Below are 25,143 nucleotides of genomic sequence, written 5' to 3'. Positions count from 1 at the left end.
CAGTTCCAGTTGGGTTCCCAGTGGAGCAGCTTCTACTACTTATCATTGGCTCCTTAGGTGACCCCTGGGTCAAATAAAAAGTATGGACATTTTAGTCATTTTCTTAGCATAATTCCAAATTGTTTTCTAGAACTTAATCTAAAATTTGTAGAAATGCTACATAGGACAGCACAATCTAATCAGGAAAAAAAAAGACCCAAACATTTTTAGCTTCAAGTATAGTTACTATACAAAGAAGAGAAATTACCTTTTTTACAGATGAGTAACTTGGCTGAACCAATTCACAGTTCCATAAGCAGTGTATTAGTGTGTCTGTCTTTTCACAACCTCTCTGACATTTTCTATTTCAGTCTTTTTTCATTTTTTCCAGTTTGTTGAGTGTGAGTTATCATTAGGGATTTGGAGCAGTCTTTCATACAGTTGCTGATAGTTTAGAATTAATCTTTTGAATCAGTTGGTAAACATTTATTAAAACATCTGTTATATGCCAAGCACTTGCTAAGTGCTGAAGAACCATTTGTTAATATCCATTGCCGTTTTGTCCATTGGGGAATGATTTTGGTCTTATATATTTGCATTGATTCTTTATGTATTAGATATCTGACCTTTGTCAGGGAGATATGATGCAAGGGACGTTTGCTGGTTTTTCAGGGATGAGGTTTGTTGGTAGGCATCAGGGAAAGAGAGATATGGAGAAATTATGAAAGAGTAGAGATGATGGTAGGGGTAATCTGTGGAAAATGGAATCAAATGTGCATATAAAAGGGTTGGTATTGGCAAGGAGAAGAACCATTTCCTTCTCTCAGACCTCAGTGAAATTAGAGATAGGAAAGGAAGATGTCTGAGTAATTCAGAGTGAGGCAGGAGAAGATTGAGTTCTTGCGAATGCCTCAACTTTTTTGGTGAAGTATGAGTTGAGATGCTCGTTAGAGAGAGGATGAGGGAAGGGAGTGCTGTGGGAAACTTAAGGAGAGATGAGCTGCTTTGGGGAGGGAAGTGGATTGATTAGAGAGGACTGGAATGATTCCCTAACAGAAGAGCTGGCAAGAATAGACAGAAGAACTGTACAAGAAAGAACTTAACATCATCATTAACCATGATGATGTGGTTACTGATCTAGAGCTGTGTATTCTGGAGAATGAAGTCAAGTGGGCCTTAGGAAGCACTGTTAACAAGGCTGATGGAGGTGATGGAATTCCAGCTATTTAAAATCCTAAAAGATGATGCTGTTTAAAGTACAGCACTCAATATGCCAACAAATTTGGAAAACTCAAACAGTGGCCACAGAATTGTAAAAGATCCATTTATATCCCAGTCCTAAAGAAGGGCAGTTCATGTTACCAAACAACTGTGCTCATTTCTCAGGCCATTGAGGTTATGTTTAAGATTCTGCAAGCTAGGCTTCAGCAATATGGGAACCAGTAATTACAGGAAATGCAGGCTGGTTTTCAAAGAGGCAGAGGAACTAGAGACCAAATTGCAGCATTCACTGGATGATGGAGAAAGCAAGGAAGCCCCAGAAGAACGTCTTCTTCTGCTTCATCGACTGCACTAAAGCCTTTGACTGTGTGGATTACAACAAACGTGGCAAGGTCTCAAAGAGATGGGAGAATCAGATCATCTTACTTGTCACCTTACGAACTTGTATGCAGGTCGAGAAGCAACCTTTAGAACCAAACATGGAACAACCGATGGGTTTAAGATTGGGAAAGGAGTATGACGAGACTGTATGTTGTCACCTTATTTAATTTATACGCAGAGTATATCATGTAAAATGCCAGGCTGGATGAATCAAAAGATGGAATTAAAGTTGTTAGGAGAAATATCAGTAATCTCAGATATGCAGACAATACCAGTCTGATGGCAGAAAATGAAAGAAGAATTAAGCCTCTTGATGAAGGTGAAAGAGGAAAGGGTAAAAGCTGACTTGAAGAAGCTTAACATTAACATTAAAAAAATCTGAGATCATGGCAGTAAGTTCCATCACTTCCTGGCAGATAGAAGGAGGAGAAATGGAAGCAGCGTCAGATTTTTACATGCTTGGACTCAAATATCACTGCAGAAGACAACTGCATCCGTGAAATTAAACAATGCTTGCTCCTTAGAAGAAAAGCCATGACAAATCTGGACAGCATACTAAAAAGCAGAGACATCACCTTGTCGGCAAAGGTCCATATAGTGAAAGCTATGGTTTTTCTAGTCATGATGTAAGGCTGGCTGTGAGAGTTGGACTATAAGGCAAACTGAGCACTGGCATCCATGGGGTCACGAAGAGACACTCCTGAATGACTCATCGATGACAAAGAATCTTTTGCTAAGGGGACCCAGTGAGATAAAAGGCTGGAAAAAAATGCATGTTAACACTTTGTGGAGAGGACCTTAAATGACTGCCAGAAGAGTTTGAACTTTTTAGAGGCAGTGGGGTCCTTCTTTCACAAAGTATTGCCATACTTTCCTGCTTTTTCTTTTGTTCTCTTTCAGACATTTCTAGAACATTTTTGTCTAATCTTTTCTTTTGTCCCTTTTACTTCCTACCTTGTATTTTATTTCAGTGTAATGGTAATATTCTTGCCCAGTAGGATATGAATTCCTCGAGAGAATTTTTCATTTTTGTCTTTGTAGTCCCCATCCCTATCACAGTACCTTGTATCTAGCAAGCAGTTAACACATTTATAATTTGAATTGAATTAAACTTTTCCCAGTTACCCTGTTGGCCTTCATTCTGTTTAGTGCTGGGATAGTGTTGGAAAGGGATATAAATCCTCTCATGCGTCCTCCCCTGTTTGAAGTGCCAAATGACCTGGTGCTGCTTTGGCAACTTGGCTGGTGTGAAGCTTCGACACAATATAACTGGGATTCTGTCTTGTCACCTTGGAAAGTTCATATAAGCCTCTTGAGTGTCCAGGAAGGTAGTTTTGGCTGATGTGTCAGCTTTTTTAAAAGACTTCACTGAGTAAGGTCTTTTCTGGGTACAAAGTTCCTTTTATCTGGCATAGAGAAGCTTTTATAAAATGATAGTAGCATTTATATAGGGCTGCAGGGGTTGAAAAATATTTTCCATACTTCATCCTGCAAAGACCCAGGGAGATAGGTCCTCTAGTTTTTATTATCCTCATTTTTCAGATCAGAAAACTGAGCTTCATCAAGGTTAAATGACTTGCCCATGGTTACACAGCTAGGTTACACATATTATCAAAAGCAAGATTTGATCCCAGGCCTCTTATGAATCTCAAGTTCTGTGCTTTCCACCATATCTATTCAGCTAAAAAAAAAAAAGATACTTATTAATATGCCTTATTTATAAAAATTGAATCCCCAGCTTCAACTTATTTTTAAAAATAAGTTTTTGTTGAAACCTTTTTTATACATCCTCAGGATTTCCTTGAATAATTCTCTTCTCCTCCCATATAACAATTTAAAAAAAAAATAACAAAATTGATCAATACATTGAAAAAGTCTGAAAATATTTGCAGTGTATCACACTCAGGGACATCCAGCCTTTGCAAAACATGGGATGGGTATGTTTTCCCTTGTCTCTTCTTTTAAGCCATCCTTGTTCTTCATAATTTTGCAACGTTCATATTTGATTTTTTTATTGTGGTCTTTCTGTTTGCATTATTGTATCAGCCATTGTGTATATTATTTTCTTGTCTCTGCTTCATTCTTTTTTTTTGAATTTTTTTTTTGAAATTTTAGGCAATTGGGGTTAAGTGACTTGCCCAAGGTCACACAGCTAATATATGTCAAGTGTTTGGTTTGAGGCCTGATTTCAACTCAGGTCCTCCTGACTTCAGGGCCAGTGCTCTATCCATTGCGCCACCTAGCTGCCCCTGCTTACTTCATTCTTAATCAACTCACATAGATGTTTCTCTGTGTTCATTATATTTGGTATTTCTTACAAACAGTAATATTCCATTACATTCCTGTACTACCACAATTTGTTTAGCCATTCCCTAATCCCAGTCTCAGATTATTATAAAACTGTATCCTAATAGTATCAGCAAGCAATTTGTAGAGTTCCTTGGGATTTGTATCTTATTAAACACGGTAGATACCACAATAAATTGTCCTTCAGAAAGTACATTTTTATGAAGAGGCATAAAATATAACAGCAGTCCTAAAATGTAAGTAGTATGGTGGCACATACTGAGGGGAGAGACCCCTGGGCCTGGAGTCAGGAAGACCTGAGTTCAAATTTGATTTAAGCACTTAATAGCTGTATGATACTGGGCAAGTCAGTCACTTAACCTCTGCCTCAGTGTTCTCAGCTGTAAAAGGGAGATAATATTTGTAAAGAACTGAGCACAGTAGGCATGAATTCCTCCTTCCTTCCCTCAGTTTGAGGGAGTTATATGACTTGCCCACACTCAAGTAGTGCAAGAGCTAGGGTTTGCCCCCAAGTCTTTTGACTCTAAATTCTGTGTGTGTGTGTGTGTGTGTGTGTGTGTTTCAGATACCATAGTTGCTCCTGAAGAAACACTTTGAAGTGCCTATTATAGTATAGAAAGTACTGGGTTTATAGGTAGAGTTTCAGAGCTGGAAAGGAGCTTAGGAGATCTCCTAGTTCTGCTCTAATAGTCTACTCTCCCGCCTCATTTTCCAGCTAAGGAAATTAAGGTAAAATGACTTGCTCTAGGTTATACTGGTGATTAATGACATAGCTGTGACTAGAACTTAGGTCTCCTGACTCTTGCTCAGCTCGGCATGATCTATTCAGTGTATCAGGAGGCTGGGTACTTGTCCCAGCTCTTTGAATTCCTGGCAGTTGCTTAACCTCTTGGGTCCTCCATTTTCCCATCTGTAAAGGTGGGTTAACAATTCCTGTCTTTCCTACCAAATACATAGTATTTATTGTTTTGCGTATAGAATGATTGAACACGTAGCAAAGCAATTTTTCAACTTCAAAGCAGTGTACAAATGTCAGCAGTTATTCCAATTTGATAAATATCTGTTAAGTTCCTAATATTTACAAGTCACTCTGTTAGACCTTTCAAATACAAAGACAAAAAAACAAGACAGTGCTTTCCTTCAAGGAATTTATATTCTTCTGGGGAAAACGGTGTACAAATTGAGAGTAAAATACAAGATAATTTATGGAGAGAGAGGAGACTAACTGGGAGAATTAGGGAAGACATCATGGAAGAAGTGATATCTAAAGTCAAACTTTTAGGATAAAGATTTTGGGATGTGGGGATGAGGAAATAGTATTTTTTAGGTTCCAGGGATGGCTTGTATGAAAGCATACATACAAGAGATAGCATGTTCAGTTCCTACAACTCAGTCAGTTGCTGGACTGGAATATAGGCTTCATCAAGGACAGTAACATGAAGTAGGTCTAGAAAAGTAGGTTGGGCTCAGACTATGGAAGGTCTTAAATACCAGAGTGAAAAGTATATGTTCTTTTCTAAATGCAGTACAGAGCTTCTAAAGGTTATTGAGTGGGGCAGTGATGTGGTCAGGTTTGTGTCTTCAGATTATTGGGGCAGCTCCCTGGAGAATGGACAGGCTAGAAGCAGGGACACCAGTAAGGAGGCTGTTACAATAGCCCAAGCTGGAAGTGATGCTGGTTTTCATGTGGGTGGAAAGATGAAAGAAGTCAACAGTATTGGATATTAGAGGTGGAAGTCACAAGACTTGGCCCTTCATTGCTTTTGGGGTTGTGAGAAAGGAAGTAGTCAAAGATGGCTCAGATTAAGAGCTTGAGTCATGGACATCATGGTGGTGCCCAATTCAACCGACATCTATATGAACAGAAATTGGGAAGTTTGAATAGGAGAGGAAGTTCGTTTATTCTATTTTGAATATGCTGAGTTTGGGATGCTGACAGAATGTCTAGGTAGGGATGTTTAGAAGACAGTTGGCAATGTAGGGCTGGGGTCAGGAGTAGGATTATTGTTAGGTGTGAAGATTTGGGAATCACCTACATAGAAATATTTGAACCAATGAGAGCAAATGAAATCATGACTGTAGAAGAGGGTTCAGGACTCCCTACACTTAGTGGATATGAGGAGGATGATGCTTCATAAAGGAGCTGAGAGAGAGCAGGCACTTAGATAGAAGGAAAAAGGGAGCAACCAGTTAGGAGGTACCTGCTGTGTGGCAGATACTGTGCTAAGTTTTTTACAAATATTTTCTCTTTTAATCTTCACTACAACTCTGAGAGGTAGGTGCTATTCTGATCCACACTTTTATAGTTGAAGAAACCGAAGCAGATGTTAAGTGGCTTGCCTAGGATCATACAGCTAGTGTGTCTGAGGCAGGATTTGAGCTCTGGTCTTTCTGACTCCAGGCCAGATGCTACACTGTACTACTTAACTGCCCTATACACCATTGAAAGGAGGAGAAAAGTGTCAGAGAAGCTAATTGACAAGCATTTTTGAAGTGCTTATTACTGTGTGCTAGGCATTGGAGTTACAAAAATAAAGTAAAAACAGCCCCTGCACTAAAGGTTACTCTCATCTCACTTATTCTGTATGTTTCTTGTGTGTACCAATTTATGTACATGTTGTCTCCAGTCAGAATGTAGGGCATTTGTAGTAGATCCATTTGGCAGGGGTGCATCGATTTCCTCATCAGTAGAGAAGTTGGATGATGACAGTGACCATTGTTAGTGATAGATCAATGATTGAGGTTTTCTTTGGCACTTTGAAGAAGGGTATTTGGGCGTTTTTAATCTTGAAGCTACATCTCAGATTTTTTCAGAAATCTTATTTTAAATTAATGTGTGTGTGCCCATCCCCTGTTCCCCTCCCTTCCCCGCTCTGATCGATCTGGAAAATGCCAGAGAACATGCAAGAAATGAGAAAGAGGGAACATGCAAGAATTATTGCAATCATATAATTTCTTTTCATCAATAGTTTTATGACTTGATATAATCCACAGATCTTGAAAATCACAAGATCCCTCTTCAGAGCCATAAAGATGGAGGACAAGAAGCGCCTTGCTTATTCCATCATCCAGTTTCTGCATGACCAGCTGCATCATGGAGGCCTTTCTCCTGATGCCCAGGAGAGTTTGGAAGGTGAGTGCTAGCGCCTTTCTGACTTTTTTATCTTGTGGGTTTCAGGGGTGGTTTAAAAAGTTAAGAATATCTGATGTTTTTGTAGGGGTTGACTATCTGCTGGAGATTACTTTTGTTCCAGCACCTCACAAAATAATTTAGCTTCAAAACTATTGTTCTAATATTTCTTGCTGTCTTATGGAGTTCTTGATTTCTGATTGGTCTGTTATAATTTTTGAAGAGTCTGATAACTAGGTTAGGTTTAGCACTTTCTGTTCTAAGCTAGTTCCTGTTTTTTTTTCCCTCTAGAGCTTTTATTTCATTTTTTTAATATCTTGATTAATTTCTTCTAAGTAGCCGTGTAGTTGTGGAAAATTCCTTTTTTTGGAAAGCCCATTTTTTTTCCTTTTGAGTCTCTGCTTACAATTGTTATTGAGTTGTTCCCTTCTTTTGGGGGAGCTCTAGATTTTCAGCAGTTTTTTGTACAAGTTAATATTTTCTTTGATTTCACTCATCTCTCAAGCTTTAGTTCCTGGCTCTGTTCTGTGCTGCACCTTTGAATGAGGGTGACCACCCCTGTTTGGTCTGACCAACTCTGAGTCACCTGGATTCCTGCTCTTATCTCCACCTTCTAGGCTTAGGTCACTCTCATCAGAGACTACTCTAGTGGCTGAGGAGACCTCATCTGAATGCCAGGGTCACCACCCTGGGGCTTTCTTTGAGGAACTCCCTGCTCTGGCCCACCTCCTGACACAGAAGCTATCTGGCACTGTCACTGGTTTTGTAAGAGGACCCCTTTCCTTTAGCTTTTGGGGATCTGACTGACCGATTCTGGGATAGAAGAAGTTATTTAGTATAGTTTCTTATTGGATTTATTGAGCATAGTAAGACCTAATAAGGTCTAGTGTGAACTTGAGGGTTCTGAAGGTGCCCTGCACAGTGATCTGCCTCCAGTTCAGGCAGCCATCCTGGCCAAAAGTCCAGTAGTTATGTTTCATTTTCTGCTGTCCTCTACTTTCATTGTTTTTCAATTACTTAGGAGTTTGACTTCTCTTTAAAGTGTATGTGAAATTTATCATGATAGTACTGACATACTGCCCTACTTGTCTTTATCCTTGTCTAAACTTCCCTCTATTCTCTTCAGGGTATTTTTCTAACATTTCTTTGATATTCTTTTCTATTTTTGGCATTACTCATCAACACCCCCCCATCCCCCACAGACACAGAAGAGTGAGAGTGGGAGCATGTACACACACCTCTCCATCCCAAAATAAAAGCCTTCTCTTGTAAGAAAAGTATATACAAATTTACACATTGGTCAAGTCTAAAAATGTTTTATTCTGTACCTCTAGGTTATCATTGTCCTATATCTCTTGTGCCCTTTGTAGCTAAACTTGAAAAGGCCATCCACAATAGGTGCCTCTGCTTTCCCTCCTCTCACTCTTACAATCTGGCTTTTAATCATTCCACCAAAGTTGTTCTCTCCAAAGTTACCAATGATCTCTTAGTTGCCAAATCCAATGTCTTTTTCTCAATCCTAAATTTTTTTTTTAAGGCAGTTGGGGTTAAGTGACTTGCCCAGGGTCACACAGCTAGTGTCAAGTGTTTGGTCTGAGGCCGGATTTGAACTCAGGTCCTCCTGACTTCAGGGTTGGTGCTCTTATCCACTGCGCCACCTAGCTACCCCTCAATCCTAATTCTTCTTGTCCACTCTTCAGGCTTTGATAGTGTTGATCACTCTCTCCTCCTTGATACAGTCTTCTCTCTAGGTTTTTGAGATGCCACTTTCTCCTGCCTCTCTGACCTTTCTTCCTCAGGCTTCTTTGCTGGATCCTTTTCCAGATCACGACTTCTAACTGTAGGTGTCTGTCTTGGGTCCTCTTCGTGGTCTCATCAGCTGCCATGGATTTAATGACCATCTCTAGGCTGATGATTCTCAAATCTACCTTTTCTGTCTCAATCTCTCTGCTGATCTCTAATCTTGAATCTCTAACTGCCTATCAGACATCTCAAACTGGATTTCCAGTAGACATCTTAAACTCAATTATGTCCAAAGTAGAACTCATCTTTCCCCCTGAATTCCCCCACCTCCCCCCGCCCCAGACTCAACCTCGCCGACCTTCCCAGTCCCTCAGGCTTGCAACCTAGGAATCATCCTGAAATCTTTACTTTCTCACATCCTATTTTGAATCCAAGGCCTGTTGATTTCAATATTGCAACATCTCTTGAATATGCTACCTCTTTTTCTCCTCTGCCTGCCTTAAGTCTCTCCCAACTCCAGTCTGTTCTCCATTGCTCAGCCACTAAAACCACAAAAGTGACATGATCCCATCATGTCACCCTCCTACTCAGTAAACTCCAGTGGTTGCCTATTGCCTCCAGAATCAAACACAAAATGCTCTGTTTGGCGTTCAAAGCCTTTCATAACCTAGCCCCCACCTATCCTTCCAGTCTTCTTATACCTTACGCCCCAACATGTATTCATTGATCCAGTGGCACTAGCTTAGTTTATTTATTGTGAACATGGGCTTTTTAATGTCCATACTATAAGTTAGAACATCCCTTCTTCACAGGGAGGTAGGACAATGGAGTTACACACCAACCAGCCAATTAGAAGGATTTCTGAGGCTCAGAGCTGCTTGACATACCAGTGATCTTTTGTGAGTGAACTCTAGTTGAATTTGGAGATGCCTGGAGCTTCCAGAAACCCCAGACCAGCTCAAGGGCAACTTTGAGCAGCAGCTGCAGACTCATGACCTTGCTCTGGACTTTCTAAAACATCTTGGCTTATTGTGTCTGTAGACGTCCCATTCCACTTAAACTGCACTTCCTGCTTGAGGGGCTGTAGAAGCTCTGTTATCTCACCCTTTTTCCACTGCTCTTTTAGCAGCTGAGAACTCTTTCCCTCGAAGGAAATTCTTTCCCCTGCAAGTTTTTTTCTCAGACAATAAATATTCTGTAATCTGTAATTAGACTCTTTTTCATTTAGGGTCCCTCTTTTTGGGCCTGGGGTCTTCCTTTAACAATATAAAATGAGGGTAATTATAGTACCTACCTCACAGGGTTGTGAGAATCAAATGATATGATATTTATAAAGCTCTTTGCAAACCTTAAAGCATTATCTAAGTGCATCTTCTTCTTACTGTTATTATCATTATCTCAGTGATGGGTTTGTTGGATCATATGGTAAGGAGAGTTTAGACACTTTTTCTGTGTAATTCCAAATTGATGTCCAGAACAGCTGGACAGTTTCTCAGCTCTATTGTGTATCAATGTACTTACATTCCTATAGCTCCTCTCAAATTGTATCCATCTTTTTTTCATTTTTTTGCCAGCTTGCATGGTATGAGGTGAAGCCTCAAAATTATTTAAAATTCTATCTTTCCATTTGAAAATTGTTGAAATACTTGGACCACTATGCTTTGGGGTACAGTTCTTAGTGTTAAATATTTTGGTTCACCATGTATTTTTATATTGGAATTTTGTGAGTGATAATTGATGCAAATATTTTTACCACTTTTTTTTAGTATTTATATCTTCATTTTATTCATGCCAAAGGTTTAAAATTTTTCTGTTGTCAAAACTGTAAATTTTATCTTTTATGATTTGTCTCACTTATTAAAGTAGTCTATCTCAACCATAGTTGTGAAAAGGACCTGATTTTGTTCTCTTAAGTTTCTTTTTTACTGTGCCTTCCTGACCTTTTATATTCTGTTTACAGAGATATTTTTAGCTTATTTTGTCGTTTATATAGCATGATGTTGATCTAAAGTTAATTTCTCCCAAACCTCTTTTGTTTTCTCAGCAGTTTGACAAAAAGGGAGTCCTCTTTCCAGTATTTTATGTTCTTAGGTTTATCATACATTGAACTGTTTTTGAATGTTTCTGTTTCTTGCTTATCTAGTCAGATCCATTCATCTATTCTATTTTTTTCTAAACTAATACCAAGTAATTTGGTGAATACTACTTTATAATAGTTTGAGGTCTGGTAATAGGATGCCTGCTTCCTTCATTTATATTTTCCTCCATTATTTCCCTTGAGATTCTAGACCTCTTTTGGTCTTCCAGATGAATTTTGTTCTTTACACCTCATGTTATATGAGCCATTTACCTCCTTTTTTTTACTCTTTAATGATATTGTCAGCATGTTGTGCATGGGACACTGTAGTTGTGCCCGCCATTTGCGTTTGAATTGCTCATTGAGGCATCTGCAGTTAGGATTCTTCTTTGATTCTGAGCCACATTAACATCAGTATGGCCAAAACCCATGGGTTAAAAGAGCACAGGCCTGAAGGAAATGGTTTTTGTGTTTTATTTTTGTGTTTGTTTTTAGCTTTTATTTAGTATTTTATTTTCCCCCACTTACATGTAAAGACAATTTTTAACAGTTTTTAAAACTTTGAATTCCAGATTCTCCTCTCTCTTCCCTCTCCATCCCCACCCCGCATTGAGAAGGCAAGCAATTCATTATAGGTTATCCATGTGTAGGTATGTAAAACATGTCCATAATAGTCATGTTGTGAAAGAAAACATAAACAAAAAAACTCAAGAAAAATAAAGTTAAAAAAAGGATGCTTCAATCTGTATTCAGTCATGATCAGTTCTTTCTCTGGGGATAGAAAGCATTTTTCATCCTAAGTCCTTCAGAGTTGTCTTGGATTGTTGTATTGCTGAGAATAGCTAGGTCATTCACAGCTGATCACCTTACAATATTGGTGTTACTTTGTATACCGTTCATTTTACTTTGCATCAGTCCATACAAGTCTTTCTAGGTTATTCTGAGAGGATCCTGATCATCATTTCTTATAGTACAGTAGTATTCCATCATAATCACATACTACAGCTTGTTTTAGCTATTCCCCCATTGATGGGCATCCCCTCAATTTCTAATTCCCAAAAAGAACTGCTGTAAATATTTTTGTACATATAGGTCCTTTTCCTTTTCAGGATATAGACCTAGTAGTGGTATTGCTAGGTCAAAGGGTAGGCATGGTTTTATAGCCCTTTTGCAGTAATTCTAAGTTGCTCTGCAGAATGGTTGAATCAGTTTATAACTCCACCAACAGTGCATTAATGTCTCATTTTTCCCATATCCCCTCTAACGTTTGTCATTTACCTTTCTGTCCTATTAGCCAATCTAATAGGTATGAGGTAGTACCTGAGAATTGTTTGAATTTGCATTTCTCCAATCAGTAGTGAGTTAGAGTATTTTTGTATGACTATAATTTTGATTACTTCAGCTGAAAACTGATCATATCTTTTAATCATGTATCAATTAGAGAATGGCTCTTATTTTTATAAATTTGACTCAGTTCTCTATATGTTTGAGAAATGAAGCCTTTATCAGAGAAACTTGCTTCAAATTTTTTTCCACAGGCCTGAAGGAAATTGTTGTCAGTCTTTTAAAGTCCTGTTGAATCATCATTGAACTGTTTGCTCAGACTGTCAGGGATGTTGGTTGTTAGTGCTGGTTTAGGAACAATTGTTAACTTTAGAAAATTTCACAAACATATTAAATTGTTCTAGTCATGCATGGATCGCTCTGATGCCCTTTCAGCATAAAGGGTAGTTCTAAATCTCAACTTTTTCTGTTGCTGTGAAAAATGATAACCTTATCTTGTGTAGAAAATTGGTTCTAGAGGAGCTGGTATAATGGGAAGACCTTGGGTTTATATAGTCAGACAACCTTGATTCAAAGCCTCGCTCCGATACTTAATAGCTGTCTCTCCTTTCCTATGTCTTATTTTTCTCCTCTAAAATGGGATTGGGGGAGGATCCACTTCTGGGAGCCAAGATGGCAGAGTAAGAAGTAAGTTGCTCTCATCATCCCTTATTAATCTCTGAAAGCCCAGAAAATATTGCCCCAGGAAAAACCCTGGAACAGCTGAACCAGCAGAAAGATGGGATACTGCAGTCTGGTAGCCCGGGTAGCTTGAGGGATTAAGGGGAAAGGCCCCTCTTGCCCTGGGGGAGGGAGAGCAGTACAGAATGGTAGGCATTCCAGCAAGCTAATGGAAAGCCCCACCTCAGCATACTAGGGGTAGATCCTGAACCCCAGGTGGTAGAGCAGGCAAGCACCTACACCAGGAACCCCCCAGTGCCTCAGTAGGGGCAGGGGAACCAGTGGAAACCAGTGCCTTACAAAACTTTGGGAAGTGCCCCAGGTGGAGAAACATCCCACAGCAGCGAAATATCCATCTGAAAGGAGCCAAAGAAAGCTAAAAGAAAGACCCAGGTGAGCAGGCAACCTCCAGGGGCCAGACTACCCAATCCTACCCCTAGCGTTTTCTGATTCCAGCCCAACACCAGGTAAGCTGCTAGAACCTTAGAGCCTCCAACTGCCAACATTGGAGGCCCCAGTGCACAAAGCCAGTGACCAGGCCCTGGGCTCCCAACACAAGAAGCTTGGGTCAGTGCCCCCTGCTTCCCAGCAGGAGAGTTCAATCTTTTTAAAGGCCAGGAAATAAGCAAACACTATGAGCAAAAAGAAATGTACTATAGATTCTTATTATGGGAACAGTGAAGATCAAGGCAGAAATTCTGAAGAGGACAACATTGTCAACAAACCCACATCTGGAACCTCAAAAAGGAATATGAACTGGTCTGAAGCCCCAAAAGCCTCCTTGGAAGAGCTCAAGAAGGACTTTAAAAGTCAGATAAGAGAGGTAGAAGAAAAATTGGGAAAAGAAATGAGAGGTATGCTCAAGAGTCAGTAGCTTGGAAAAGGAAGGACAAAAATTAACTGAAGAAAACAACTCCTTAAAAAGCAGAATTGGCCAAAAAGAAAAGGAGACACAAAAACTCACTGAGGAGAATTCCTTAAAAAATAAAATGGGCCAAATGGAAAAGGAGGTACAAAATCTAATAGAAGAAAACAATTTGTTAAAAATTAAAATCAGGCAAATGGAAGGTAATGACTCCATGAGAGAGAGAGAATCAGTCAGACAAACAAAAGAATGAAAAAATAGATGAAAACATAAAATACCTCATTGGTAAAACAACTGATCCAGGAGAGACAATTTAAAAGGTATTGGTCTACCTGAAAATCATGATGAAATAAAGAGCCTATACAGCATCTTTCAGGAAATCATCAAGGAAAAGTGTCCAGAGGTCCTAGAACCAGAGGGTAAAATAGCCATAGAAAGAATCCACCTATCACCTCCTGAAAGAGATCCTAAATTGAAAACACCAAGGGATATGGTAGCCAAATTCCAAAATTGCCAGGTCAAAGAGAAAATACTAGAAGCAGCCAGAAAGAAACAATTTAAATATCATGGAACCACAGTCAGGATTATGCAGGACCTTGCAGCGTCTACATTAAAAGATTGTAGGGCATGGAATACGATATTAAGGCAAAGGAGCTTGTATTACAACCAAGGATCAACTACCCAGTGAAAATGAGCATAATCTTTCAGGGGAGGAGATGGACCTTTAACAAAATAGGGGACTTCCAAGTCTTCCTGATAAAAAGACAAGAGCTCAACAAAAAATTTGATCTTCAAATACAAGACTCAAGAGAGACATAAAGAGATAAACGGGACAGAAAAAAAATGTTATTAATAAGGGAATACTATTAGTAAGGGAAAATGACACTTGTAACTCTTGAACTGTATTGTTATTACACCATTTTAGCGGGGTATACATAGAGGGGGTGAATATAAGTTGACTTTGATGTAATGATAAAAAAAAAAATCTATTGAAGTGGGTTAAATAGATCCAAGTAAGTGGATTAGTCTGATCTAAGAAAATGTACTGAGAAAGGAGGCAGACAGGGGTAAGTTACATTACAGGAAAAGACACAAAAACCTATTACAGCAGAGGGAAAGAAGGGAGGGAGATGAGCATTGTTTGAACCTTACTGTCATCAGATTTGGCTCAGGAAGGGAATAACATAATCAGTTAGGTATAGAAATCTAACTTGCCCTATAGGCAGTAGAAGGGAAAAGGGAGGGAGGATAGAAGGGAGGGGAAAAAGTAGTAAGGGTAAGGGGAAAAGACAAAGAAGGAGGCACTGCTGAGTTAAATTGGTGGGCCAAAGGGAGAAATATTTTTAATAACCAAACAGAATATAGTAGTATTATAAGTATATGTGCATATATGTTAAAAATAGGATTGATCCATACTCTTATATTCTCTTTCCCTGGTAAATAAAACTTCACAGTGGTTCTTAATAAATATTTTGAGGCTTAAAAAGAAGTAATCTTATTTCTTCCAGTTGCGATCCAGTGCCTGGAGACTGCTTTTGGGGTGACTGTTGAAGACCGAGATCTAGCTGTATCACAAACTCTGCCAGAAATATTTGAAGCTGCTACAGGAAAAGTGAGCATACTGGACCTTTTTGAAATGGAAATCCAGTCTCATCATTTCATGATATTTTTAATTTGGCATTTGTTTCCTTCTTGATCCATTTGAGAGTAAAAAAATCTGGCTGGATTTAATAGGGAAAAATAAGTTGGGTGGGGGAAAACAAGGGTGCTTGTCTGTTAATGTCCCTCCCTAAAATGACTTATTTTTGTCTTGTAATAGAAAGAAATGCCCTACATCCGTAGGAATTCTGAACCCATCTCCCCCTCTGATGAAGATACAGCTGAAGCTGAGAGATTGAAAACTGAAGGTAAAGAAAATAGATTGATATCTACTTTAGCAGTTCCCATTTTAGCCACATATTCTGTGTTTTCTCCATGAAATAATGAAGGACTACAAGGAGTGACAGGTTCATCTGTGATAGCCAAGGGTCATGGAAGTGTTTGTGGAGTGGGCACAACAAGGCAGGGAGTGTTCTTCACCCCTCTGATAGATTATTTTTATTTATTCAAAGATCTGATCATTCATTTGACATGTAATTTATTATGTGCCTGTTATGTACAGAGAGTACTGTGTTGGGAACTGGGGGAGATAAAAAGTTTAGATAAGGTCTGGGTCATTGTCTTCACTGAGGTTATAGTCTGGTTGGGGGGGGGGGGATAAGAGATAAACAGATATTATGTGTTATTGTATACTGTAGTTAAAGTGCCTTAAAGTATAGCAGTAGTAAGTGTGCTGGATGAATTCCTGAGGGAGTAATGGAAGGTTTCATAGAGGAAATACTTTAAGTCAAACTTTTAAAGAATGGGTTGGAATTTATGTAATGAAGATTTGGAGGGATGGCATTTCAGGGCATAGAACAAGGAAAGGCCTGGAAGTTGGAAAGTATGCTGTGTTGAGTAGAGAGCAGTCCATGTGGTGTTGTAGAGTAATGTTTGTGTGTGTGCGTGCCAGAACATGCATGCAATAACTTGAGACAAAGCTGGAAAATAAGGATGGTGTTGGGTTGTAGAGCGTTGAATACCAGAGTAAGTAGTTTGAACTTTGCTTGATGGACAGTAGAGAGTTACTAAAAAAATTTCTAACAGAGGAGCAGCATGATGACATATATTTATAAAAATTATTCTACCAGAAGAATGAAGGATGGATTAGAGTTGGCAAAACCTCTGAGACAGGTTTTACAATAACTGTGACGTGTGATAATAAGAGGAGCTGCTAAATGGTTGTGACAGGAAATATAAAGGAGGTGGGGGGGAGGGAAGGGGATGAGGTGTTGGGATCATGGAACTGACTGATTTTGAGAAGTGAGAGAGAAGGAAGAAAATCAAAGATAACCCCAAAGTCATGAACATAGGAGACTAGCTGAATGGTATCCTATGCTACAGATGGGAATAACAAAGTCAGAAGGGAGTTGTAGAGAAAAAATGAAATTTGATTTTGGAAGGTAGATTTTGAGGTGCTGGTAAAACAGGCAGTAGAAGTCTTCTGTACACAGTTCAGAATTCAGGTCAAGTGTTGCAGAGAAATTAGAACTTGATATGTGTTTGGAATTTCGGAATTCTGCATGGAATTGCCTCCAGAGAGAGAAAGGAAGACAGATCCTTGGGACACCCACATTAAGGAGTCACGTCCTGTCTCTACTGAAGACCATTCAGTGGTTCCCTATCGACTGCCAAGAAAAGTAGAGAATCCTGTAGCCTTGGGCCATTAAGGCCCTCCTCAGTCTGGTGCTTCCTTGTCTTCACAGGCTTATCACTTAGTATTCCTCTCGTATTTTAAACTTTAACTAAATGGGATTAACTGTTCTTCTTTCACATCCTGTCTTTTCTTCCTTTTGTGGAATATGGCCCACTCCGTCCCATCTTTGCCTATTTAAAATCTCTTGTGTTTAAGATTTAGCTCAGATTCCACCACTCTTCTCAGAAGGCCTTATCTGATCCCCAGCCCTAAGTGACATTCCTTTAGTTGAATCTTCTGTAGCACTTGGCTTGTGGGCTTTAGGAAAAAAAAAAAAGTTCGGTTATTTTTTCCCAATTAACAAACATTTATTTTCTCTCTCCTCTACTCCCTCTTTCCCCCAGTTGAACAACAGAAAGAAAAAACTGAAACCCTCGTAACAAATATGCATTCAGTGGTTTGCCATTTCCTTCTCCAGCTCATTTTACAGATGAGGGTCCAATTTTCCCACATCCCCTCCAACGTTTGTCATTTTCCTTTTCTGTCATATTAGCCAATCTGATGGCTGTGAGGTGGTACCTCAGAGTTGCTTTAATTTGCATTTCTCTAACCCACTGTGATTTAGAGCACTTTTTCATATGACTATAGATAGCTTTGATTTCTTTGTCTGAAAACTGCCTGTTCATATCCTTTTACCATTTATCAATTGGGAAATGAATCTCTTTTGCATTGTAATCATTTGTAGATATGCCTACCCTCTACCCCCTTGACCTCCCATAACATAAGCACTACATATAACATAAAACGTAACATGTTGTATTCATCACAGTGCTGAATATAACTGCTTAATGAATGTTTTTCATATTGACATGAAGGTATTTGAATTGAATTTAAAGTAGGAGTTGGGAAACCTGTTGAAAAGTTCTCTCAGAAAGCTTGAAGGGAAGCCTCCTAAATCTGATTGAAGGGATAGCAAGGATTCTAGTAGAAAATGGGACTTCAGTAGAGGCAGTTCTAAGAAAAGCAAGGTTTTCGTATTAGTAATTATCACAGATGACTCTCACCTTTGACCTGACACTTTTTTTGCCCCTCTAAAACACTTTATGTAATCATGTGTTCTTTTCTGTGTGTGGTGTCTCATTCCCCTACTAGAATGTAAGCTCCATGAGAATGGGGATTGTGTCTTATCTAACTCTGCGTCTTCCCCAGGGCTTCGTGTGTCATAAGTATTGAATAAATGAATTTAGAGATACAGAGTAGCAATTGAAAACTTTTTATTAAAATGTGGTTCAACTAATAAAGAATAAAAATATCATCTAAAAATAATAAATCCAATAAAAAATGAAGAATAAAAATGTAATATAAAACATTCAGTTTGTTATATTCTACATATAATGTGTATATATTTTGTTTGCCTTTAGGAAATGAACAAATGAAAGTAGAAAATTTTGAAGCAGCAGTCTCTTTTTATGGAAAAGCAATTGAATTAAATCCAGCCAATGCAGTGTATTTTTGCAACAGGTACTGACTCCTTGGTCACCTGGAATTGGGGCAGGAAGAGGCATGTGTTTTGCATTCTCGTTAAAAAGTGAACTCTGTTGTGATCCCGAAAGATGAAAAATAATTATAACACTTTAAGTTACAAAATACTTTCATGTATCTCATTTGAGCCTCATGACTCAGTGATGAGGTAAGTCATGTTAAGTTACAGATGAAGAAAATGAAAACTCTACTCCCAGAAGTTATCGACTCAATTTGTTTTGCCTTCTTATTGACCTCACCTAACACCAAGCTTTGCACGTGGCATTGGATTAAGTAATGTGTTCAAGGTCTCCCAGCTGATTAGAATCAGGAGTAGAATTTGAACTTGGGTCACATTAGAGATAGGAAAAAACCTCAGTCCATGCTCACCCGTTTGTTGATGAGGAGCCCAAGGTCAGGGAGAGTAAAAATACTTGGCCAGGGTCCCAAAGGAGGGGACAGAGGAAGGACTTCAGTGGCACTCCTCTGATATACTGTGTCAAGAACTGGGGCTAGCGCTGCTGCTATGTAGTTAGTTGTCTTAGAATAATGTAGTAATATTGGCTCAACTGAGTGTTCTACTGATGGTGATAGTAATTTTGTCATAGTTGATTGTGGGGCTACAATAATCTTAAATTCTTGGTTTTAGTGTTTTGTAGAGTTTTAGTACAAGAGTTCTTAGTGTGTGTGTGTGTCTGTGTCTGTCCCGGCCTGCTTGTGATAGGCCGCCTGGTGACTCTTATGGGCCCCTTCTCAGGAGCATGTTTTTAAATGAATAAAATAAAATACTTAGAATTACAAAGGAAACCAATTATATTGAAGTACAGTTATCAAAATAATAAAAAAAAACATTCATGGACCCTAAGTTAAGAGTCCCTGTTCTGTAGGGCAGAGCATACTGTAATAATAGCTTAGCAATTAGTGCTGTTACCAAATGCAGATAACAGTGACCATCTCTTCCAGTTCACTTTGAGACTTTGATCCCACTGTGTACGACAAGTGGGACAAGTCTGGGAGTTAGATAGAATGGGAGCAGATGTGGCAGGTACTATCACTCAGTGTTCATGTCTCCACAAAATCAGCTAGTTGAGGTCTTAGAGATTGAAGCAGGGACTGACTCTTCAGGCAGACAAAAGGGGCCGGGAATCCTGGCTGAGAGCCTAGGGCACCCATGCAGATGGTTCAGTCAGAACATTCAGGAAGCCAAGCCAGATTGAGGATGTGGGCAGCAGGCCCAGTAGCAACCATAGGACAACAGCTCCGGGGCAAATATAGACAGCCAGATGGCACAGTGGCTAAAGCTCTGGACTTAGGAACTTAAGAGCCATGGGTAAAACCCTTACCTCTCTCAGCCTTAGTTTCCTCAACTGTAAAATGGTAATGATAATAGTACCTGCCTCAATCAAATGAGATAGAAAATGCTTTCAAACCAAAACGCCACAGAAATGCGTACTGTTACTGATAGTAAGTCATGGGCTTCTTATCTGCCTTTGGCCTAGAGTCTAAAACGACCTGAGCTTGTAGCCTAGGCCAAGTTTTATACTCGAATGAGAGGAACAGAGAGAAACTTTACACCGGTATATCACAGAACCTCGGAAGTGAAAATTACCTTAGAGGTTATCAAATCTAACCTGAGCAAGAGGTCTTAGTGGAGGTGTGGGGAGGAAGTCCGAGGGAACACTCTTCATCCAGAGGCAGCCCATTCTACTTGAGGAGAGTGTTCCTTGTTAGCAAAGGTTTTCTTACGCTTGACTTGGTACTAGTTCTGCCCTGCTGCTCATTGCGGTTTTGGACATCTTTGATTCTTGGTCACTTGGAATTGGGGCAGGAAGAGGCATGTGTTTTGCATTCTCGTTAGAAAGTGAACTCTGTTGTGATCCCAAAAGATGAAAAATAATTATAACACTTTAAGTTACAAAATACTTTCACGTATCTCATTTGAGTCTCATAACTCATAACAGATTAGATTTGATAACCTCAACATCTCCTCATGTTTCTCTTTTGGGCTGTAGTCTTCATAACAAGAATAACTCAAATTTACAACAGTTCTTTAAAGCATGTACCTCACAACAACCCTGTGATGGTAGATAGTTCAAAGGTTATCCCTATTTCATAGATGAGGAAATAGTGCCAGAGAAGCGTGGGACATAGTCACTTCATTGCTAAGTGTCATAGCTGGGTCTCCACTCTAGTCTTCTGAGTCCCCTGTTCTTTCCACTAGACCAGATTGCTTCTCTAGAGTGTAAGCTTTCTGAGGGCAGGGACCACATATGTTTAAATAGATCTGTTCATTGGCAGGTATGTGTGCTTAGTTAATGTTTCATGGATTTTTTTTTTTTTAACGTGGCAAGAGGAGTACTCATGATTCAGAAATGTTGAGATTGGTGCACCAAGTTAGATCTTAGGGAAATAATAGTAATAATGATAATTGACTTTGATATAGGGCTTTAAGGTTTGCAAAACACTTTACATACATAATCTCCCATGAACCTTGTAATAACATTGTGAGATAGTAGGTACCACAGGTGTTATTTTCCCTGTTTTTACCAAGTACCCCTCAAGAATGTAAGCACCTTGGGGCAGCTAGGTGGCACAGTGGATAGAGTACCAGCCCTGAAGTTGGGAGGACCTGACTTCAAATGCGGCCTCAGACCAAACACTTGACACCTACTAGCTGTGTGACCCTGGGCAAGTCATTTAACCCCAATTGCCTTAAAAAAAAAAATATAATCACCTTGAGGGTAGAAACCGTTTCCATTTTTACCTTTATTGTCTTAGCATCTAGCACAATGTCTAGCTTATAGTAGGTGCTTTATAAATGCTTGTTGAATTAAATTGATTTGATGAAGAAACAGACTCCTAAAGATATAATGGCTTATATATAGTCAATTATGTATTATGTAAGTGACCCAGTCCAGCTCCGCTATAAGGAGAATCCTGGTTAGTTGCAGAAGGGAGTGAATATATAGATAGCTGGTTTCATAGGTGATTGAGTTTTTTTTTTTTCCCCTTGGCTGTTAACCTGCCTTTGTCAGAGCATAAACTTTCTCATTTGTGTCCTTCTTAGAGCTGCTGCCTATAGCAAACTTGGAAATTATGCGGGTGCTGTGAGAGACTGTGAAAGAGCCATTGGCATAGACCCCTGCTACAGCAAAGCCTATGGCAGAATGGGGTAGGTATTGGAAACATTCTTCTGTCAGAGGGAAGGTCTGTTTTCTCCTGGAGGATAAGAACAGAAATTTTAGCCTGGGTTGAGGGACCTCTAATGGTTTATAGAGTGAATTTTACAGACTTATCAAGTTAAAAAGCTACAGCACCATTTCCTCATTTATTCCCTGTTTTGAATCTCAGAACCTTGGAGATAATCCCCTTGAAAAGATTATTTAACCCACAGGGGTGGAGTAAAGCTTATATTTTTCTGAAGTTTCAAATTGTGCTATAGTTAGTTAAGGACTCCGTGGAACTCTTCATCCATTATTGCACCCCTCAACTCCCTGCACAGCTCAGAAGCATAGCCATGCAAATAGAGCAGAAGATTCCAAATTGGAAGGGACCTCTGAGATCATCTAGTCTGAGCCACTCATTCTACAGGCAGAGAAACTCGCACTCATCGATGTCTAATGACTGACTCAAGATCCACAGAGTGACAAAGCCAAGTTCTGACCCAGGTCTCCTGGTCAGTTCTCATTGCTTTAGACTGTACTGCTGGGGGCCATTTCCAGTTGTCCTGCTCTATATCTGGCCACTGGACCCAGATGGCTCTGGAGGATAAAGTGAGGCTGGTGACCTTGCACAGCCTTCCCTCACTTAAATCCAATCCACTTGCAAGTCATGGCATCATCTTCCTGATGTCATGGTCCTCTTCTAGAATGAAGGAGAAACAACAACAGGAGAATACTGTCTCCCAAGTAACTTGATACTAGGATAAGAGTCAGTAGCCTTTGAAAAGTGTTGTGTCAGACTTCCTTTTCGGGGCTTGGAACATGTCAGTGATGATTTGTGGTTTTCTCTGTTGTGTATTTAGTAGGGACTAGAAGGAGTGCTCACATTGCCTTACGAGCTTTGCCGGCAAGACCAAGAGTGAGGCAGTAGCAGTCTCCCTTTGTGTCACTAAATATTGTTGCAAAATCATCCATTGTCCCCCACCTCCATGCTCCCCAGTCCCGTATTACAGAATAATTATTTGATTTGGTCAGAGATGAAAATATTTTCTAATAATGTACTGCCCTTCACACAGGGGAGATGTCAGAACGTGTCATTAATAGGACATGGACCTTCAGTGGTAGAACTGGATTTGCACTAAGTATCTCAGTTGCATGGCTAGGCTCCCTTGCAATTAATGTTACCCATATGTAAATGACTGAGGTTTGGGATGCCATCTCTAGCAGTGGAACAGAGTGAAATTAATTGACCCACACAAGAATAAAGTACACAACTTGGGTTTTATCAGAACACCTTTCTTTTCTTTTTAACATTTATTATTTCTTTCTTTTTAGTTTAGTTCAGTTTTATCTTTTTTTTAAATTTTGAGTTCCAAATTTTCTCCCTCCTCCAGCCATTGAGAAGACAAGCAATATATCAGTTATACATGTGAAATCATGTAAAACATATTTCCATATTAGCTATGTTGGAAAAAAAAAAAGTAAAAAAATTATACTTCAATTTGCACTCCGAGTTCATCGGTTCTTTCTCTGGAGGTGGATAGTGTTTTTCATCATGAGTCCTTTGGAATTGTCTCGGATCATTATATTGATCATGTAAGTCTTTCATACTTGATCGTCATTACAATATTGCTGTTACTGTGTTCTCCCATCCAAGTTTTTCTGAAACCATACTGCTTGATCATTTCTTATAGCATAGTAGTATTCCATCACAGTCATATACCACAACTTGTTCAGCCATTCCTCAGTTGATGGGCGTCCCCTCCATTTCTGTCAGCACTTTTTTCCAACTAATTCGTTCCCTAAAATATGGGGTCTGGCTTGGGCAGTTTGGGTGGGTTCCTTATGGAGGTTGTCTCACCAGCTAAGTTGACTTCTAAAACAGAACATTCTTGGAAAGTATCCAGATCTCTGTGTATGTGGAGACTGATAGGTGGAATTTTAACCCTTAATGAGATAATAAACACCTCTATTACATGGGTCCTTCAAGTCTGAAGCCAATGAAGCCTCTTCCCTGGTCACCCTTCCCCCAAAAATGCATGCCTACAAAAACAAATCTAGAAACAACCCTCTTAGTGTTGGTGTTATACTTACTTGGAGCATTATTATATGTAGATTCCTTGAAGGACAGTGTGTGACTACTAGCTTTGTAGCTTCCCCAGGGGCTTGCACAGGGTCTACACACAGCAGGCATTTAATAAGTGTTGATAATGGATGAATTGGCTAATATGGCAGAAAAGGAAAATGACAAATGTTGGAGGGGATGTGAGAAAATTGGGACACTACTGCACTGTTGGTGGAGTTGTGAACTGATACAACCATTCTGGAGAGCATTGTGGAGCTTTGTAATACCATTTACTAGGTCTATATCCTAAAGAGATCCAAAAAAAAAAAAAAAAGGAAAAGGACCTATTTGTACAAAAATATTGAAATCAGCTTTTTTTGTGGTGGCAAAGAATTAGAAATTGAGGGGATGCCTATTAATTGGGGAATGGCTGAACAAGTTATGGTATATTATTGTGCTTTAAGAAATGATAAGCAGGATGACTTCAGAAAAACCTGGGAAGATTTACATGAGCTGATGCAAAGTGAAGTGAGCAGAACCAGGAGAACATTGTGTATAGTAACAACAATATTGTATGATGATCAACTGTGAATGGCTTAGCTCTTCTTAGCAATACAAAGATCCAAGACAGTTCCAAAGGACTCATTTGAAAAATGGTATCTACCTCCAGAGAAAGAACTGATAGGAGCATGAGTGTAGATAGAAGCATATTTTTTTTTTACTTTTTTTTTGGTCTGTGTTTTCTTTTACAACATGAGTAATATGAAAATACATTTTGCATGACTGCACATGTATAACTGTATCAGATTGCTTGCCTTCTCAGTGAGGGGAATGGGGAAGGAGGGAGGGAAAGAATTTGGAACTCAAAATTTTAAAAAATGAGTGTTAAAAATTATTTTTGCATGTAATTGAAAAAATATAAAAAAAAAGATAATAGGTAAATTGTGAGAGGCTGAAGGCTAGCCTCTTTCAGAGCTCTGGTGATATTGGGAGGCAGCTTATGGAGCCTCTTCTTTCTGGGCCTTTTTTTTTTCTTTTTTCTTTTTTCTTTTTTCTTTTTGGTGAGGCAGTTGGGGTTAAGTGATTTACCCAGGGTCACATAGCTAGTGTCAAGTGTCTGAAGCCAGATTTGAACTGGGGTCCTCCTGACTCCAAGGCTGGAACTCTATCCACTGCACCACCTAACTGCCCCCCCAATTTCTGGGCCTTGTTAAAGCTATTTGCTTCCTTTTTTCCTTCTGTCCAGCTTAGCACTTTCAAGTTTAAACAAGCACACGGAGGCTGTAGTCTACTATAAGAAGGCCCTGGAGTTGGACCCAGATAATGACACATACAAATCAAACCTCAAGATAGCTGAACAGAAAATGAAAGAAACACCCAGCCCTGTAAGTGCCTGAATTTATTGTCTGCTTTTG

At 39.3% G+C, this 25,143-nt stretch overlaps 1 protein-coding gene across 2 annotated transcripts in view; it reads left to right on the top strand.

Moving 5' to 3' along the window:
• Positions 1 to 25,143, top strand: part of SGTA (small glutamine rich tetratricopeptide repeat containing alpha) — a 45,531-nt gene that overhangs the window by 9,531 nt on the left and 10,857 nt on the right. For both annotated transcript variants that reach the window (XM_027853182.1, XM_027853181.1), the window contains exons 2-7: positions 6,883 to 7,021; positions 15,216 to 15,319; positions 15,527 to 15,614; positions 18,403 to 18,502; positions 21,570 to 21,674; positions 24,975 to 25,113. In XM_027853182.1, the coding sequence (XP_027708983.1) occupies positions 6,922 to 7,021; positions 15,216 to 15,319; positions 15,527 to 15,614; positions 18,403 to 18,502; positions 21,570 to 21,674; positions 24,975 to 25,113 (636 nt within the window). In that variant the 5' untranslated portion in view covers positions 6,883 to 6,921. The remainder of the gene's footprint in view (positions 1 to 6,882; positions 7,022 to 15,215; positions 15,320 to 15,526; positions 15,615 to 18,402; positions 18,503 to 21,569; positions 21,675 to 24,974; positions 25,114 to 25,143) is intronic.

Source organism: Vombatus ursinus, unplaced genomic scaffold (assembly GCF_900497805.2).
Source record: "Vombatus ursinus unplaced genomic scaffold, bare-nosed wombat genome assembly UNPS02009918.1, whole genome shotgun sequence".
Classification (NCBI taxonomy): domain Eukaryota; kingdom Metazoa; phylum Chordata; class Mammalia; order Diprotodontia; family Vombatidae; genus Vombatus; species Vombatus ursinus.
The sequence above is the reverse complement of the archived record's forward strand: the minus strand, read 5'-3'. Positions and strand labels throughout refer to the sequence as shown.